Raw genomic sequence first — 18,982 nt, 5'->3', positions numbered from 1 at the left:
AAGTCTTCTACCCTGCTTTTGAAAAGTGTACATTGAAACACCACTTTGGATAATGGCTTGGCATATCTAGTAAAGTTGAGTGATGTATTCTGACTCAGCATTCTTGCTCCCAGGTAAAAACTCTAGAGAAACCAGGGTGTCTGTTCTCCAGGACACAGTTACAAGAAGGTTCATACAGGTATTATTCATCATAGCACATTTTCACCATTTGGAAAGCACCAAAGGTTTATCACTTTGGATATGGACGAATAACCTGTGGCCCATTCATACAACAGAATATAGCATAAAAACAAACGACTTGCTGGGCATGGTGGCTTGCACCTGTAACCTCAGCTGCTTGGGAGATGGAGATGGCCAGATCACTTGAGATCAGGAGTTCAAGACCAACTAGAGTGACATAGCAAGATCTTGTCTCCAAAAAAAAAAAAATTTGAGATGGAGTTTCACTCTGACGCCCAGGCTGGGGTATAGTGGCACCATCTCGGCTCACTGCAACCTCTGCCTCCCAGGTTCAAGCCATCCTCTCACCTCAGCCTCCCAGGTAGCTGGGATTACAGGCATGCATCACCATGCCAGGCTAATTTTTTTATGTTTAGTAGAGAGGGGGTTTCTCCCTGTTGGCCAAGCTGGTCTTGAACTGCTGACCTCAAGTGATCCAGTCACCTCAGCCTCCCAAAGTGCTGGGATTACAGGCATGAACCACTGTGCCCAGCCTCCAATTTTTTTTTAATTAACCAGATATGGTGGCATGTGCCTGTAGCCCCAGCTACTCTGGAGGCTGAAGCAGGAGGATTGTTTGAGCCCAGGAGTTTGAGGCTGCAGTGAGCTATGATGGATGAATCTCAGAGTTGAGTGAAAGAAGCAAGAGTTCAAACTGTGACTGCTCTTATAAAGTTCAAAAACCAGTAAAAGTAACCTATATTGTTAGAAATGAGTAATTACCTTGAAGGAAGGGGAGATGGTGACTGAGAGAGGAAGGAGGGAGCTTTGGGATGCTGATAATTTCCTGTTTCTTGATAAGGGCAATGGGTACCCAGTATGTGCTTTGTGATATTCAAAAAAACAGGGCTGGGCATGGTGGCTCACACCTGTAATCTCAGCACTTTGGGAGGCTGAGGCAGGAGGATCACTTGAGCCCAGGAAATCGAGGATGCAGTGAGCTATGATTGCACCACTGTATTTTGGCTTGGGAAAGAGAGCGAGACCCTGTCTCTAAAAACAAATAAACAAAAACACATTAAATGATTTATGCACTTCTACATGTGTTATTCTTCAATTAAAAAGTTTAAAAGATTACTGTAAGAATGTCAGGTGAAATAAAACTTATGGCAAAAAGCATTAATAGAGACAGGGGAGTTATATTTAATAATAAAAGAATCGAGCAACTCACTCCCTCTTGGGCAGTATCTTATTCTGATTTTACTTCTCTATTGTGTTCTTTAATTCAGCCACTATAGTGTTCATTTCTAGGATTTATGGGTGTCTTTTTCCAAGTTTGTGTCTTAGGAGTTATGTGACTTTATCTCTGAACATTTTAAACAAAGTCTTTTCAGAAAGAGCACTATCACCACTAGTCCACTGATGGCAAACTCTCCAGTGTATTCCTTCTGTTTTCATGCCATTTTGTTTCTTCGTGTGCTCAGTAATTTTTACTTACAAGTTCATTTTCATTGAGATTCATCTTCCTTAGAAGCCCTATAAGTCTTGAGTTGCTGTGGCAACCTTGTTGTGGATTGCTTTAGTGTTTGCTTCTGCCAAGGCCTTACAAGATTCACAACTGTTTGTTTCTGGGCTTGGGGCTTGCATTCATGGGGGGCTAAGTTTTCTACTCATGGTCTGGGGGCCTCATCCTGTACCGAGCTGCTTCACACTCACCCCAGGCATCCCTTCAACATGACCTCAAGGCCTTTGGTAAATGGTCAGCAGCATCCCATGTCAAGGATGGGGATGAAAGGGGATAACCTAGGACAAGAGGCTGCTGCCACATTTAGGCCAGTGCTTGAACAATGGTAGAAATATACAAACAGCTAAAAGAAGCAGGTGAGAATTCCACAAAGGCAAGTAGTCAGTGACCAGGAAATTAGAGCTCCAGAATTCACAGTTCGCAGGCATCCACGGGTACCATCACAAGCTGCCAGATTACTGACTTCTCTCTCTCTCTTTCTGCACACAGGGAGGCCCCTGCCGACATGTCGACACTGTCTATTGTATCATAAAAATATCACATGTGTGAGAAAGAGAATTTATTGACAGCAGACAATTTCATACAATTTTGGCATTTTAGTCATTACAACAAGATACCTGTGTGATAAGAATGATGTGTGAGACCAACAAAAGGAATGTTCTAGTCTAGTACTGTGTAATAGAACTATAATGTGAGACACAGAAGCAAGTCATGTATAGTTTTAAAATTTTTGTTAGTCACATTTCAAAACATTTTTAAGAATAGGTGCAGTTCGTATACATCATGGAATACTATGCAGCCATAAAAAAGAATGAGTTCATGTCGTTTGCAGGGAAATGGATGAAGTTGGAGACCATCATCCTTGCAAACTAACACAAGGAACAGAAAACCAAACACCGCATATTATCAAAATAATAATCATGTTCTCACTCATAAGTGGGAGTTGAACAATGAGAACACATAGACAAAGAAAGGGGAACATCACACACTGGGGCCGGTGAGGGGATGGGAGGAAAGAGGAAGGAGAGCATTAGGACAAATACCTAATGCATTCAGGGCTTACAACCTAGATCATGGGTTGACAGGTGCAGCAAACCACCATGGCACATGTATACCTACGTAACAAGCCTGCACCTTCAGCACATGTATCCCAGAACTTAAAGTAAAATTAAAATAGATAAATAAGAATAGGTGCAATTAATTTTAATGCTTTATTTGCTCAATATATCCAAAATGCTGCCATTTTTACATATGATCTATATTACTGAGATATACTGAAAAATAAGTTCGTGAAGCGTTCATTTTTCAAAGCAAAATTATATATACCGGCAGTAGGCCTGAAGCAGCAGCGGGGGGACGTAGGTGAGTATAGCCATACTAATACCGTATGAAAGTTGAGATGTTAGGTTATGTACATCTAAGCCTGGTTGCAAATCCAGTGTGATTTTGTCACAGTTACTAGCACATCTCAAATCAGAACCTATACCATTGTCTGTGTGTTGTTTGTTTTGAGGAGCAGGAGCCGTCGGCTCAGGCTGCGAAGCAGATGAGCGCGACTCGGCCACTGTACAAGGCTCCGCCTGTCGGCAGGGTTCAGGGGATTCTGCGCTCTTCAGCCTTCACCCCGAGGAGGCGTAGGACACAGGAGCCCACCACGCTGCAATTCTGTATTTTAGTAGAGAGGGGTTTCCACCATGTTGGCCAGGGCGGTCTCTCGGAGCCTCCCAACTCAGATGAGTCCCCGGACCCACGCTTGCGCGCCTCCCGACCTAGGCAGCAGCTTTTTAGAGCCCTGTCGATACCAAGGTACGATCTGTTAGTTGGCGCTCAAGTAATGGGACAGCAGGGTCTAAGTCCCAATAAAACTGCACCGTTCGTAATGGTCAAGACTCTAAATAGATAGTTAGGCCCAGGCCCGCGGGTGTGGTGCTTCACGCCTGTAATCCTAGCATTTTGGGAGGCTGAGATGGGCGGATCACGAGGTCAGGCGATTGAGACCATCCTGGCTAACACGGTGAAATCCCATCTCTACTAAAAACACAAAAAATTAGCCGGGCGAGGTGGCGGGTGCCTGTGGTCTCAGCTACTTGGGAGGCTGAGGCAGGAGAATGGTGTGAACCCAGGAGGCGGAGCTTGCAGTGAGCTGAGATCCAGTCACTGCACTCCAGCCTGGGGAACAGAGAGAGACTCCGTCTCAAATTAATAATAATAGCCATTGATTCAGTAAACAACTAGATAGGTCCTATCTGGAACTGACTGACAAGCCTTGGCCACCTAAGAAAAATTGAAAGCATGTAGGAGTGCAGTTGGTCTTGCCGACAGCCACAGCCTGTACAACCAGCTCCTTCACACCCACACAGCCCCATCGGTTTTCTGTCCTGGCCCCCTTCTTCCTCCTGTCCCCTGTGGCACTAGGTGATTCCTGGCAAAGTAACTTGAGGAGAGGTGTTTAAATAAGGCTAATATGTTGGCATCACAGCTCACACACAGGCCTCTGCCAGAAAGAGCAACAGTGACTTCTCAAGCATCCTGTGGTCCTATGGACAGATACTTCGCGAGATCCCTTTCTGGGCCCTTCAAACCCCACTTTGGAGACCATACTAGGAAACCCAGTTAAGAACAGTAGGCACAGAAAATGACACTGAAAGGGAAAGGCGTGGACACCAGCTTCTTGGTGCCCCAAAGCTTGGGAGCACATGCGCAAAGCAGTGTGCTGGGCCAGAGTGCCAGGAATGCTGGAGGCCACTCCCTGCTTCACTGGATTCCAACCTGCCTGGGAGATCTATGGCCTTGCTGCCCTGTCTCCATGAGAACTGACATGCTTATCTGTCTTCCTCCCTCAGAGGCTACAAGGAGTCGAACCAGAGCTATTCTCTGCAAGCCCATGATCTTCCAATAAACTAGGCAAGCATGGAGGAGGTAAGACAGGCTCCGACTCCTCCTCTCGCAGGGAGAGAGGGGGTAGTGCCGAGGGCCTGACCCAAGGACTTCACAGTCTGGTTGAGGAGTCCTGGGCCCTGCCTGGCAGAGCCCCCATGCCAGCTGAGAAGGGCAGAATCACCTGCAGGGCAGTTAGGATGTGAGCTGGGATATGGGGGCTTATCCTCAGAGTGGTGGAGGCCAGAGGTCAGCTAGGATGGAGCCATCAGGAAACATCCCCAGGGATGTGGACTGATTTGGGTAATTCCCGAGGCCATGCTTATTTGCAGCATCAGTGAAAAGATGGTAAGAAAGCCCTGTACAATGGGACAAATGAGAGAAGTTCTCATTGTTCCTTTACATTCCATCCCTGCCCTGACTAGTGCATAAAATGGAGCTTTGAAATCTGTCCTCAGCCTGTGCTTCAGGTGGAAACCCGCCATGCTAGCGGATGCGTGGGCTAGCAGGTGTGGTTGGTGTGCAGGCACAGTCTTGCCCTCGCTCCACCTCTGGCCCTCATTGACATTGCCCTCCCCACTCCCCTGCCCCCATCCAGAGAGCTCCTTACTGTCCCTGAGTGATTAGACAAAGACACTAAGGAGTCTGTCTAACCCATCCTCCTACAGGCCAAGGGCCTCTGCATTCTCCACGCATGGCCAACTTTGACCCAGCTATCTCAAGACCAACATTGTACCTTTATTGGAATGAATCACAGCAGAGCTCCCGCAGAAGGGGGGCCATTTTTTTTAATGTCAAGGGCTGGTCCGGGAGCAGGACTGATCCTGCCCCACAGACTGAACTGGGCCTGGAATCTGTGGCCTGGAATCCACAACCCCATACTTGGCCACTCAATTCCAACCCAAGATGGTCTGGGGGCCTGGCCCTTGGGGAGCCTGAATGTTTGCTTCCTCTTTATTGCTCCAAGGCAGGTTTGGAGACAGGGTATGGGTCCAATCTCAGGATCTGGGCATTGAGAATGACGTTCTTGGCCGCTTCCTCAGACATATCATCAGACGACATATCATCAGATGACGTATCCTCAGTCGTCATGTCCTTGACCTTATTCCTGAAAGAGCCATCAGAGGATGAGTCCAGGGCCACATCTTTCCAGAAGCTGAGAAAAGCAGCGGCTTGTGCCTTCAGCAGCACCCAACCCTGCGTTCCCAAGAGGTGAACCTTTCTCACTCCGGCAGGTCCCCAGTCGAGCTTTGCCAGGAGCCTCCAGAATCAGGCCTGCTCCAGCTCCCAACCCTCTCGAGACCCTTCTCTTTCCTGTGTCTTTGAAGTTGGTCCACCATCTTCACTGCTAGCATTTACTGAGCACTTGCCACATGCCAGACCCTGTGCCAGCTGCTTTATGTAGCTTTAATCCTCTCAAAAAACCCCATGGGGGATGGCTGGGCTACATGGCCTTACCTCTCTGTGCCCCAGTGTTCTCATCTGTAAAATGGGGATAGTGATAGGACCTACCTTGCATTTGATTGTTTTGGGGATAGAGAGAGATAAGGTATGTATAGAACAGGGTCTAACACATAGCAAATGCTCAATACATCTTAGCTATTGTTATTACTCTGTTCTCATTCCACTTTTCAAATGAAGAAACTGAGTCTCAGAGGTATGAGGTAACTTCTCCACGCACACACTAGGAGATTGCGGCACATGGAATCTGTGCCCATAACCACTATCTGCTCTCCCTGTGCGGCGCTGAACTTCCTCTCTCTAGGGTGGGGCAAGTTTCTATCCATCCTTCAAAGCTCTACTCAGATGTCACTGTGACATTTTCCCCGACTCCCCAAATGAACATTCTTCCCTTGTTAGGTTCCTATAGATCCTGTACATCCCACTGTCAGAGTCTGCTAGCAGTAGCTGTTTGCATTATCTGTCTTCACATAAGCTATGGCTTTCTCAAGGGTGGGGAGTGCTGACCTCTGACCTTTGACAGTCAAGCCCTGGCACAGTGCCTAGCATGTGTGATTCGAATGAGAGCAGGGCGGGAGGGCAGGAGGAAGATGGTAGGGAGGAGGGCAGAGAAAGGCCAGAGGCAGTGACTCCTGTGGCACAGAGCAGAGGACACTCTAGGGCCTTGGCAACTTCTGCTCCATACTGCTGCTCGGGTCCCCTCAGGTCCAGGGAGAGCATGTTCATTGACCCAAATCCCAGAAGGGATGGTTCTGCCAATCATGACAAGTCTTTTCCAGGGGACACTTGGGAGATCAGAGGCCAGAAGTGCCCACGGAGGTGTTGGGTGGAGCCTAGTTCCCAAATGGGGTCCTGGGCTGCTGGGGTCAAGAGGCCAGAGTCCTTCATCAAGACTGGGTTTTTCATGAGGAACTAGGAGTTCAGACAGGAAAAGAGATGTACTCAGAGTTGGTTCCAAGCCAGTCCTCTGTCCCTGGGAGGAGAGTGAGCCTCTGGGAGGAGTGCCCCTGGAGGGTATGCCCAAAAGCAATGCCCCCATCCAGACAGGCAGGCAGGGGCAAGGAAAGGAGACGACATGGCCCAGCCCGGGTCAGGAGGGGCAGCAAGATGGGAGCTGGCAGAGGCTGGGTAGGAGCAGGTAGGCAGCAGCAGCCAGAGGAGCAGGAAGACTGCTGCAGACATGGCAGCCTTCGGGTCACAGGCTCTCTGGCAGAGGAGCAGGGATGGACAATGCCCCACATGCTCTCTGTACCAAGGCTTCAGAGCCAGGCCCCGTGCTGGCACAGCCCAGGAGGCTCCCACACCTACCTCATCTGTGGGGAGTGCTCCAGGCTGTGGAAGAGGGGCTGATCTCGCGTTTCCGGTAGCAGGAAGGAGAGGGAAAAGGCCACGATGGCTAAGATGCAGCAGAGAAAGATGGGCAGGAGGGAGGGGGTCTGGTTGATGATTGTCAGAGACAAGATGGCTCCAGCCGCCGAGGCCAGAAACACCAGCCCCAGACCTGTCGCCCTGAAAGTGGAGGTGAGAGCTCCTCTGAGAGGTCTGTCGGGTTCAGAGGCTGGGCCAGGCCAGCAGCTATATGAAACCCCACACCCTCCAGTCTCCACCCTGTCCCGTCCTCACTGTGTGATTCCAAGTAGACAATAATTTCTTCTGGGCCTCTTCAAGGGAGATGAGGAGGGGGAGAGGCAGAAACCATGCAGCATTGTATGGAAGTGCAGGGAGAGGACACAGGCAGTGATGCCAGCCAGGCAGGAAGATAGTGCTCCCATCACCAACCTCAGGGAAGGATCTGAGCCTCCGAGTGGCCCAAACACTTTGCAGGCAGTGAGTGCAAGGCAGGGGCTAGAGTCAGGCTGCCTGGGTCCAAATCCCAGCTCTGCTGCTTGCTCTGTCTGCCCTTAATTGAGTGCCTTCATCTATCTGGTCTTGCATCTGAAATGGGGTTAGCGATGGCATTTGGGGGATTTTGTGGGGTGTTTAAATGAGATCACTTATGTAAACTGTTTAGCACAGTGCTTGTCACCAGGTGAATGCTTGTCTTACTTGCTGCATTAATCTTGTCATTGTCAGTCCCTGCCCATGCCGCCATGGCCCCCTCACCCACCAGACCGCATACCTGAGCATGGTGGGGAGGAGCTCAGCGGTGTAGAGGAAGAACACGGTGACAGTGGCAGCCAGGCTGAACTCTCCAAGTGTGAGCATCAAGATCGTCATGGATTTCCGCTCTGTGGCCGGACAACGTGGCCGCCTGAGTCTGAAGCCATCCTCCCCTGGGGCGGGTGAAGGAGGCCCGCCCATCAGCCCTCCCTTGACCCCTCCTAGAAGGCATCTGAACAGCCTTCCCCACCACCTGCCCAGCTGGCCAGCAGGCTCAGGCATTCCATCAGAGGAGGGGCAAGCTGTCAGAGGCCCAGTCAGTACAGAAGGCAGGACAGAGTTGGTCAGTCCAGAAGTCCTGCAGAGTTGGTCAGCAGGGGTGGGGAGGTCCCCTGGGACCCCCATGGCCTCTCAGGCCACTGTCTCCCATGCTACACCCAATACCCCCATCTCCGCCTCCAAGGCTGTGTCTTCGCTCCACCTCCTCACCCAACTGCAGCTTCCTCACCCCACTGGGGATCCACTTAGGGCCAGGCCTGTGTCCTCTGGGTTGGAACCCCTGCTCAGGGCTGTACCACCAGGGCTCTGCAAGGTGGTCAGAGTAAGGGGGTGTTTGGTTCCTGGGGCCTGAATGGCTGGGATAGGTCCCAAACATTCCAGGATGTTTTCTGGCCAGCTAGACAGGCACAATGAAGGGGAAACCGGAGAAAGCCCATTCCTCAGACCTGGTGAAGCTGGGGGCTTCAGCCCCTGCCTGCCTGCCTGGCAGCCTCTGCAGGACCCTGCCCCAGCCTCACTCCCATTCCAGTCCTGGCTTTTCTTGTCTCTGGGATGAAATCAGAGATCCAGTTTGATCTACTGGGGAGTCCATTCCTAGTTTATCTCACACTTCCGAGTTTACATATTTCTGCTTGACTCAGCGTAGACCCGCGTTTTTAAAAACCACGAGGCAATAAACATTCAATAATAAATTTGTTTCCACATTTTGTGTTACCCAATCTACACTGCCAGCATCTGGGAGTGGAAAGGTCCTAATCCAGACACACACAATTCCAGCCCTGGAGAAAGGGAGGGAACCCTTCCAGCAGGCCTGGATCTAGCCTCCGCTGCCCTTGCTGGACTGTGAAAAGGCTCCGCAGGCAGTCATTCTAAGCGAGTGTGCTGCACAGATCGCTCCAGCTCTAGGACCTGTGGCGTATCCACTGTTTAGGGCTCTTTGAGATTCTGAAGATAACACCAGCCCTTCCTGTTTCCTTTTCTAGTGCTAAGCCCGCAGGAACGCAGCACTCAGCCCCTCTGGAAAGGAGGGGCCTCCATACAAAAGCTGTTCCTGAGTGCTGAGCCCCACATTACACTCAGTTTTCAGTGGGCAGGTTATTCCTGGTGAAGCTACAGAGAACAACAGGCATTTCCCAGTCAAAGGGGCTACAGATGACAGATGGGTCCGGGCAGCAGTTGAAGGAATATTTTTGCCATCATCTATTCACATGTAACCATTAGACCTACTTCTAAGGTGGATTGGAATCTGGTGGAAGAAGGCTGCTGCCTGCTGTCCTCTGGAAAGTACACCCTCCTTCCTCAGGTCTCTGAGAGAGTGTGGGTGCCCTGTCTGGGAGACCCCACCCAGGAAGGGCAGTGCTCCAGGGATTGGAGGTGCTGGGGCCTCTGTGGGGTGGGTGGGCTATAGGTGCAGGAGGCTGATTCCCAGGGTGTCTAGGTGGCCAGCCAGGGCAGGTGGCAGTGGGGAGGGGTTTTGAAAAGCAGGAAGGCTGTGGGCAACCCACAGGGGAAGGATGAGCTGTACCTTCAGAGAGGAAAAGGAGAAGCAAGCACCAGATGATGGTTTGGAGGAGAGTCACAGCCAGGCTCCACTTCCTCCCAATCTGCTGGAGAAGAAAGATGCAGCACAGCCGGGCAGACACCTCCATGATGCTGGGGACCACATGTCTGAAGTGGACGCTCACGCCCAGCTCTCTCATTCTCAGGCTCAACGTAAAATAGGTGTAACTGACGGTAAACCTGGATGAAGCCAGGAGGCACGTGCGCGTGCATACATGCACACACACACACACACACACACACACACAGAGCCAGGAATAAAGACAGAGGCAGAGCAGCAAGGGTCAGGGTAGGAACAGAGGAGAGAAGTAAGCACAGAGACCTGTGATCTGTGTCCTTGGGCTGCCTCCCTTGCAGCCTGACCATTCCCATCCTCTCCCTAAAGTTTCCAGCCTGCGGACCTGTTTGCAGTCCCTGCCAGCGAGCCCTGGATACTCACCACACGCAGCTCATCAGCAAGATCACCTTGCAGAGCTGCCTATTCTTACAGAAGTCCAGGACAGAGGCCTGAGTCACCTTCTTTCTGGGCAGCTGCACCTACAGAACAAGCAGAACCAGTCAGAGGCAGAGCCAAGACCCCAGCTTGCTCCCCAGCCCCACAGCACCCACAAGGCCTGCCTGTCCCTGAAAGTGCCAGCTGGCGTCTGGCCTTCCCTGGCAGGGTTCAATTTTGCTGTCACCATTGTCCTTAAGAAGAGGACTGGGGGCACCCTCTGGACCAATGTCCCACCTGAAGGGATGAGGAGGGAAGGGGCCCTTCCACAGCCCACTACTCCGGCCCCACTCCTGGCTGGAAGCCCTTTACCTCGTCCAGCAGATTTGAAGGAATGGTCTTCTTGTTCACACTTGCAGCGTAGCACAGCATCTGCTTGGCCTCCTTCACCTTCCCTTTCATCATCAGCCACCGTGGGGACTCTGGGAGAATCCTGTGTGGCCAGTCCCTCTCTTATCTCATTGTTCTATGATGCCCAGAGACCCCTGCTGGCCCTCTCGTGGCCTCATCTGTGGCCATCCTGTGCCAGCATGAGGTGATTCAGATGTCGGGGCCTTGAAGGCCACCACTGACCTTGAGCTGCCCTCTGCTCCTCCCCGGCAGTCAGGCCTTCCCCTGTCTAAGCCTCACATGGCCTCCACTGCTGCTAAGTGACACCCTGACCACTGGCTGCCTCTGTCTCCAGCCTCCTTGATTTGCCCTCGGTTATCACTGAGAGTTCTCTCCTTTTCTATCTAGGGGGGCCATCCCTATCTGCTCAGGCACGCTGAGGGCTCCGATCTCCATGCCACAGCCTCCTGTAGAGCTCCCATGCTTTTAGTTGGGATTTCTCCTGTTCCCTGTCTCCCCAACAGCCTGAGGAGTGTGAGGGGGCAGGACCCTGGGTCTGACCCCAGTGCCCAGCACTCTGCCTGGGTGAATGGAGGGGTGAGTGAAGGTCTCTACTCTGTCCCATCTCTCCCCAGCCACATCTCTATTGCCTTTGACCTCAGAATAAGTCCTCTCTGTTTTTTCCCATCCTCTCAGGCTGTCAGAATCCACACAGATTGGCATAAAAAGCACTTATGTGTGAAAAATAATGGTGCTCGGTGCCCTTGTATATATAGTCTTGTTTAATCTTCATCCAAACCTGGACCTAGTGTGATTATCCCCATTTTACTCTCAGGCTCGAGGAGTAGAGGCTTGTCCAAGAACACAGAGGCAGAGCTATGTACTTGGGACTGGTACAGCCTCAGTCCCCTAAGGTGGTATAACTTTTTGATAAAACTATGCCTGCTGATTTCTTACACCACCACTCCCTCCCTGACCACGATTCTGGCTGGTTGCCATAAACACACACTCAAGACACTAGAGACAACTTCATTCCTTATACCTGCCCTGCTCCTCCTCTCTCCCACCAGGGTTCAGCAGTCATCATTTTCCACTCTAAGGCTGTCAAACTCTCCTAAAGAAAGTCATTAAACTGAGACTTCTTCAAAAAGATGGGGGATTGGCCTCATGTCCACTGAAAAAACAGGAATAAAAAAAGGATACCAACTCTCAAGGACAAAGAGAATGGGAGGGAGGACACAATGGGAGAGATGTAACAAATGCACTGAAGAGGTCATGAACGGAATGTTGACATAAATATGGACAATAAAGACTTTCTGATGAGGTCTCAGATGCAAATGAAGAACTAGTAGAAACTGGAGAAATGGCAATCCTTGCTACAAAATGGCAAAGAACTTGGCTGAACTGTATTCATGCCCTAGTGTTTGTGAAAGAAGGAACTCGTAAGTGATGAAATAGGACATTTGGTGGAAGAAGTCTCTAAGCAAAGTGCTGAGGGTGTGGTATGGCTTCTCTTGACTACTTACAGTAAAATGTAAGAAGAGAGAAACAAATTAGAATTTATAATTAAAAGGGAAGCAGAACTTAAAGATTTGTCAAATGCTCATGTTAGCCATGTTGTTTATTCATTTTCCATGAATGACAAAGTGTGTTTGGGAGAAAACACCAAGGATGTGGCCAAGCTACTGCTTGAAAAGGAGGCTAGTACAAATCAGCAGAACTATCCATGAAGACACTAAAAGAATAACCCCAAAGATACATTAGAGATCATTGGTACTGCCCCTCCTATCACAGGCCCAGAGTGCCAAAGCCTAGGGGACCTAACTATGTCAAAAGAGGGACCTTGAGCACCCATAGCACATTGGTGCTCATTGCTAACAGCCTACCAATAGAGGCTGGAAATCCAGTTCATGGAAGGGACAGGGTCTTGAATCTCTCCTCCTCACTCCCCATACAGCTCTCATCTACTCAAGCTAGGCAAAGGGGAGTTCAAGAGAACTCCTTAGATAGATGAGGGGACTGCCTTTTAAAAAGGACATCTACCATCCCACTCTGGCTGGAACTTGCTAATTCAGAAACATGGGGGCTTGCGCTGGTATTCCAGACAGTGAGAGAGATTATAGGAGAGTTAATATGTGTCACCTGGAGTTTGAGGGCCTACATAAACCCAGAGAATGATGCCCATCTCTCATCTGGGTATAATGAAGGCAGGAGGTTGAATGGAGCAGCCCACCACAACAGGGTGGAGGCTGGGGAACAGTGGGGTTTTTTGGCCAAGTGGACCCTGCTGTCTTAAAGGCACCCCATGTGCTAGGATGAGGAGACCCCTACACAAAGAGGCTGTGGGGTGAACTGCCAGGGACAGGAGCTGAGGGAGGTCACAAACAGAGCACTGGGCGCATTAGGAAATTCCAGTGCTCAGAAGACCCACGAATGGACCCAAGAGTGATGGCATTTGAATATCTACCCTACAGAGGACCCTGAGAGACTATAATAGCCCCTGCCATGTCAGTCTTTGGTCTATTTTATCTGATGTCCCTATCCCATGCCTAGAACCTGGAAAATCAGAACAAGGAGATAGGAGGAAGAACAATAGGTCAGAACAGACCTCATCCCCCTTGGCCACTATCCTGAGCGAGGAGCCAGGAAAAAGCTGTGGATCTGATGTAAGATTAAAGTTTTAATTGAACTGGACTGAATTTTTTTTTTTGAAACAGGGTCTCACTCTTCTGCCCAGGCTGGAGTGCAATGATGCAATCATAACTCACTGCAGCCATGATCTCCTGGGCTCAAGTGATCCTCCACCTCAGCCTCCCAAGTAGCTGGGACTACAAGTGTGTGCCACCAGGTCTGGCTAATTTTAAAATTTTGTGTGGAGGTAGGGTCTTGCTGTGTTGCCCAGGCTGGTCTCAAACTCCTAGCCTCAAGCGCGCCTCCCACCTCAGCCTCCCAAAGTGTTGGGATTATAGGCATGAGCCATTGCTTCCAGCTCCCATGCTGTTAACCCCATCTTTTATCATCCTTACTACATATGGTACAGTTAAAATGCAGGGGCTTTGGAGACAGCCCCTGAGTTCAAATCCCAGGTGCCCCACTTTCTAGCTGTGTGATGTTGGACAAGTTATTTCCACCCTCAGAAGCCTCAGTTCTCCCTCCTCCCCAGCTCCCATGACATGGGAGTAGTGTACTTCTTCTAGAGGGGTCAAGATTAAATGTAATAATGTCAAGATTAAATATGATCATTGTTTCATGCAGAACTGCCTAACCCTTTACACGTGGGTTCTTTCAGCTTCTTCTCACCTCCCTCTCGGCCTTCTCTTTTGTCCCTCTCTTTTCCCCACCTGCCCAAGATTAGCTGTGGCATCTCACTTTTGTTCTCAACCCTTATTCCTCCAACTTTTGCCCCATCAGTTGTCCTCTCCCAGCTTCAATCTCTTAGGTTCCTGTCTGTGACTCCCCTACATTCAAAACATCTGATACTCTTCCCTGACTCTGTCTTAGTTGCCCACGTAAATCATCCCTTTCTCCCTCTTTCTATGAAAGTCTCTCCTGGCTGAATTTCTTCTGCTCCTAGTCACTCCTTAACCCTCTGCCACTGCAGTGAAGCTACCTCAAGAAGGTCACCAAGGCTGGCAGACCCTTTCCCAGCCTCACTCCTCTTGCCTTCAACACTGACCCTTCCCTTGTCCTTAAACCCTTGGTCTTCAACACTCTTCCTCCCGGTTTTCTGACCACCTGTCTGACATCTCTTTAGGGTCTTCTCTGGGTCAGGGAGGAGATTAATGCTGAGGTTCAGAGGCTCTGCCCTTGGTGCCTTCCTATCTCATCCCATCCACAGGCACTTTCTCCCAGGGGAAATCCCACCCATTCCCACAGTTTCAAGGACCCTCCACTCTCATCGACATCCAGCCCATCAGACCCAGACCTGTACATGCCCTGTACTCGCTTGCTCACCAGATATAGGAGATGAGGGGGACCGCAAGTACCCCACCCACCAGAAACAGCAGCCGCCAGTGGGGAAGACTGTAGGCGATCCCCGTCAGCAACATGGCCCCAACAGCGAAAAAGCAGTGTTCCAGGATAATGGCGTGGGCCCGGTGCTCGCCCACTAACCACTCAGTGGCTGTGCAGAAGCCAAGAGGACAAAACCATAGTCACTTCAGGGTCCCCAGGGCTGCCCTTGCATTCAGCCTTCCTGGGTATCCCCACCTCCTCTGGACAGTTGAGATCAGGCAAAGCTTCTTCTGCTTGTCTCTGCACTGGGTCCAGAGACAGCCCCTCAGAGCCTGGTAGAGCACTTCTGTTCCCACCAGGGCACACCCTTGTCTCCTAATCATACACACAGCTTCCTTCCCACTCCACCTGGCTGCTCCCTCTGCACACCCCCTGTCTGACCATGTGCCTCTCATAGAAAAGACACAATACCAGACACGTGGCCCAACACATGGTCAGGCAAGGAACCACCGTCCTTGTCTTTGTTCTGAGTGTATTCGTGCTTTGGCCACCTAGGCCTAAGGATCCCAATGAGAAGAGGTTCTCCTGCCAGGAAACCCCGAGCAACTAGGCAGCTGCAGCTATAAGACTGCACTGGGTGCTTTAGTATCTCACAGGCCTGGGTTGAAGTCCCAGCTTCTTCACTTAGTTGCTGTGTGACCCTGTGTAAGTTGGTTAACTTCCCTGAGGCTCAAGAGTCCTCCTCAGCTGAAGGAGTAATAGAATACTGCCTGCTGAAGAGAGTCGCATCAGGAGGAAATGAGGCAATGCATATAAAGGGCTTAGCAGATGCCTGGCTCTTCTTCTTAGCAGCTACCTGGTTCTTTCTTCTTCTTCTCCTTCTCTTTCTTCTTCTCTTCCTCTTCCTCCTCTCCTCCTCCTCCTGCTCCTTTTTTCTTTTCTTCTTCTTTCTTCTTTCCTCCTCCTCCTCCTCCTTCTTCTTCTTCCTCTTTTTTTTTTTCTGCATGGCCTTTCTTAAGGGCTCAATAAATGTAACTCATGGGGCTTGGGGGTACGCAAGGAGTGTGCAGTGGAAGGTGTGGGGTATGAGGGAGTTAGGAAGGAGATGAAGGTGGAAGAGCAGTCAGGGTACTGATTCTCTGGCATCTCCGGGCAGCCAGGAATGGAGATCCCTTCCACTTCTGCCTGTCCAATTAGGCCCCTGACTCTGTGTCCTGTGGGCTCCCAGCAGGTGCTCACGCCACCACACACCTGCCACGCCCTCTTGCAGCCATGCCACGCCCCCTTGCCATCTGGCTATGACATCACGCCCCCTGCCACTACTTCCCCTTGTCACCCGCCTATGCCACCATGTCCCTGTGCCACCCCACCCTGCCCCATTGAGGCCCAGTCTCACCCAGAGAAACGCTGCTGATGGCGTAGCCCACCACTGACTGTGAGATGCCAAAGCGAAATAACAAATACAGGTGAAAGCTGTTCACGAAGGCTGTCCCAAAGCCGAAGATGATCAGCCCCAGCAGTGACAGCAGGATGGCAGGGTAGCGGCCTATCCTACAGGAGTCAAAGGGAGGCTGCACCAAGCGCTGGGATCTCCCTGGCTGGCCCCAGCCTGATATACCTGGGCCAGGCCCTGAGCCATCTATGGGTCCCTGGAGAACCCCAATCCTCACCTCCCTCAGCCTGACACACTCCAACCCTGAATGCCCATGAGGAGGAGGTGGGATGGCTTGAGGGCCAGCAGAAACTCCTGGGGACTCACTTGTCAGTTATGAGCCCGAAGATGAGAGAGCCTATCAGGGGTCCTGCCATGAACATGATATGTGCAGTGTCCTTCTTTGTCTCCGCGCCACATACCAAGTCAAACTGTGGGTCAGACACAGGGATTGGTCACGGGCGCCCACCTTTGGGTCCGGAGACTGAGCCTCATCCCAGGGTGGAACCTATAGGCCAAGGAGACCTGGGGTAGGGGCAGGTAACTGTGTGCAGCGTACCTCAGCTGTTGCCTCTGCTCTGTTACCTCTGCAACCCCTCCGGCACCTGCTCCACCCTGAGAGCTGAGCCTGGAGAGATTGACAAGAGGCACAGGCCAAGATGTGTGTGGGGGACAGGCGGTAACTGAGCAAAGGTAGGAATCAGTGCAGACTCTTTCCCAAAGGCAGATGCCAGGCCCATCCTGCAGATTCATGCTAGTGTGGTCTGTGTTGTAAAGGGCCTAGATTGCAGCTCGGGTTGGGAACCCCCGTACAGATGCCTGATCAAAGCTGCTTCTTTCCCCGAGCCCCACGTTTTGTGAGTTCTAAGGTCAGAGCCACAACTACAGGAGCGATTTCTTGGACAGATGGAAGGAAATCTTGCCATGCAGCACCCATCTCTACCCCAAATTTACTCTACAGATAGGCAGGGCCAGCACTGGGCAGCAGGAATCCTAATTTTCTGCCCAGGCCCTGCCTCTGCAGGGTGACTTCAGGCCAATGGCTTCCCATCTCTGAGCCTCGGTTTCCCCACCTGTTCAGTGAGGGTGGGAGGCACAACTCTGAGCCTGTAGGGTAATTACAGACAACCCACGACACGACATACCTCATTGATCAGCGATCTCTTCTTAGCGTCAGGATAGATCCACCCATCTCGGCATTTGTCTGTGTCGTTGAGGCCAAAGTGGATGATAGAATCCAGATTCCAAGGCACAGGAAGGTACATGAGGCACATCAGGAAACTGCCGTTGGGTGCTCGGGGTATGGTCAGATTCAGCTGCTCAGCTTCAGACAGGTTGGGGCCCACTGCCAGGATCCAGCTGGTGTTGCAATAGGGCTTTTGGGCTGTGAACACGAAGTAGTCAGCAAACATGAAGAAGGCTGACATGATGCTGGGGATAAAGGTGAGGGCCACTAGCCTCTGCTGGAATGTGCCAAACTCCCCCACCGCATCCAGGAGGTTGGCAAACTTGTCATCCTGCTTGGTGTGGTCAGCCCTCAATCTGTGTAACAGCATCTCCAGAGACCAGGAATGTGGATGCCCTGCTGCCTCATGCTGGTTCAAGTTCCTGGAAGCATCCTGGGATCTGAGCTCTTCCTTGAAGTTCTCTTCTCCTGCCATCTGTCCAAAGAAAGGGTGCAGCTCAGTCTCTGCTGACACCACTTCCTGAACATCGGAGACCAGCATGGGAGCCACCAACCAGGAACTGGCCTCTGGCTGGAAGCAATATGGATTCCAACCTTGATATTCTCAGTAGCTCCCTCCCTTGCTTTCTTAGTTAACATGATTTATTCCCCACTGGCCCAACCATCCTGGAGTTTTAGTGTAATTAAGATTTTTAATGTTTTAGAAAATGCTGTGCTTCTGTTGTCATGAAGGTCTGACTAATTCTGAGGAACTCTCCTACAACTTCCCTGTAACTCAGACTTCTTGTTTACACACACACTGAGACACCAATGGTCTGGCAAAAGGTAGGAGAGGTCTCTAGGGACCTTTTCTTCCAAATGAAACAAAGATCTGCATCGGCAGTGGCCAGGAGCTGGGCCCGAGGTGGGGGCTGGAAGCCTGGGCCACAGAGATGGGGCGCCAAGGCTGGGGCAGTGGTGAGGTGGTGCAGCATGGAGCCAAACTGGAAAGACAGGTGGGCGGAAGGAGGAAGGTGAGCAGTACTGACTGTGAGCATATTACCTTGCAACAGCAGCGAGGAGAGGAAACTAAGCTTAAAACTCTGTTTTGAGCCAAAACTCTCAGAAGGGGTAACAGTTCCTGGTGCGGGGGCACCCCTTGGCTCAGAGCAGAGGCAGAAGCAAGCCTTCTCTGAAGGAAAATTTCTTCAAGTTGACTGCAAGACTCTCACGGATGTACATCAAGCAAAGAGATGACAGCTTGAGAAGACAAGCCACTCTAAGAGTCAACAGAACCCAGCAACCACAGACTTTTAGACTGCAGATGTTGAAACTGTCAGATACAAAATTTAGAACAGCTATTGCATGAACTTTTTAAGGATTTAAAGGTTGTAATTACAAAAATGAACTTACAACAACAATCAGGAAAAGCAGACACTTTTGGAAGGAAGATTAGGAACTTTCAAAAATGAAAGCTTATTGAATGACAAATTGATGTTGAGATAAAAACACTAAGAGAAACGTTAAACAGATTTGACACAAAGAATCAGTGAACTGGAATAAACTGCTGAAATGTGAGAGAGAGGTAAAGAGACTTGGTAGATAGAAGATTTAACATGTATCAAATTGGAACTCCACAAGGAAAAT

At 50.6% G+C, this 18,982-nt stretch overlaps 1 protein-coding gene across 15 annotated transcripts in view; it reads right to left on the bottom strand.

Moving 5' to 3' along the window:
• Positions 1–5,279: 5,279 nt before the first annotated feature.
• The window catches only part of SLC22A14 (solute carrier family 22 member 14), a 42,722-nt gene continuing 29,019 nt past the window's right edge, over positions 5,280–18,982 (bottom strand). For 8 of the 15 annotated variants that reach the window (XM_017847420.1, XM_017847425.1, XM_017847419.1 and 5 more), the window contains 11 exons: positions 17,316–17,831; positions 16,730–16,798; positions 16,498–16,601; positions 16,135–16,289; positions 14,739–14,907; positions 10,767–10,887; positions 10,401–10,498; positions 9,927–10,141; positions 8,142–8,295; positions 7,331–7,531; positions 5,280–5,669 (listed from right to left, as the gene is read on the bottom strand). In XM_017847420.1, coding sequence (XP_017702909.1) covers positions 5,516–5,669; positions 7,331–7,531; positions 8,142–8,295; positions 9,927–10,141; positions 10,401–10,498; positions 10,767–10,887; positions 14,739–14,907; positions 16,135–16,289; positions 16,498–16,601; positions 16,730–16,798; positions 17,316–17,831 — 1,956 coding nt within the window. In that variant the 3' untranslated portion in view covers positions 5,280–5,515. The remainder of the gene's footprint in view (positions 5,670–7,330; positions 7,532–8,141; positions 8,296–9,926; positions 10,142–10,400; positions 10,499–10,766; positions 10,888–14,738; positions 14,908–16,134; positions 16,290–16,497; positions 16,602–16,729; positions 16,799–17,315; positions 17,832–18,982) is intronic. The other 7 variants (XM_017847428.1, XM_017847427.1, XM_017847432.1 and 4 more) reach the window with 6 other exon arrangements.

The sequence above is a fragment of the Rhinopithecus bieti genome, unplaced genomic scaffold, assembly GCF_001698545.2.
Source record: "Rhinopithecus bieti isolate Rb0 unplaced genomic scaffold, ASM169854v2 scaffold_30015, whole genome shotgun sequence".
Lineage (NCBI taxonomy): Eukaryota > Metazoa > Chordata > Mammalia > Primates > Cercopithecidae > Rhinopithecus > Rhinopithecus bieti.
Note: the sequence above shows the minus strand (reverse complement) of the source record. Positions and strands in the feature narration are given on the sequence as shown.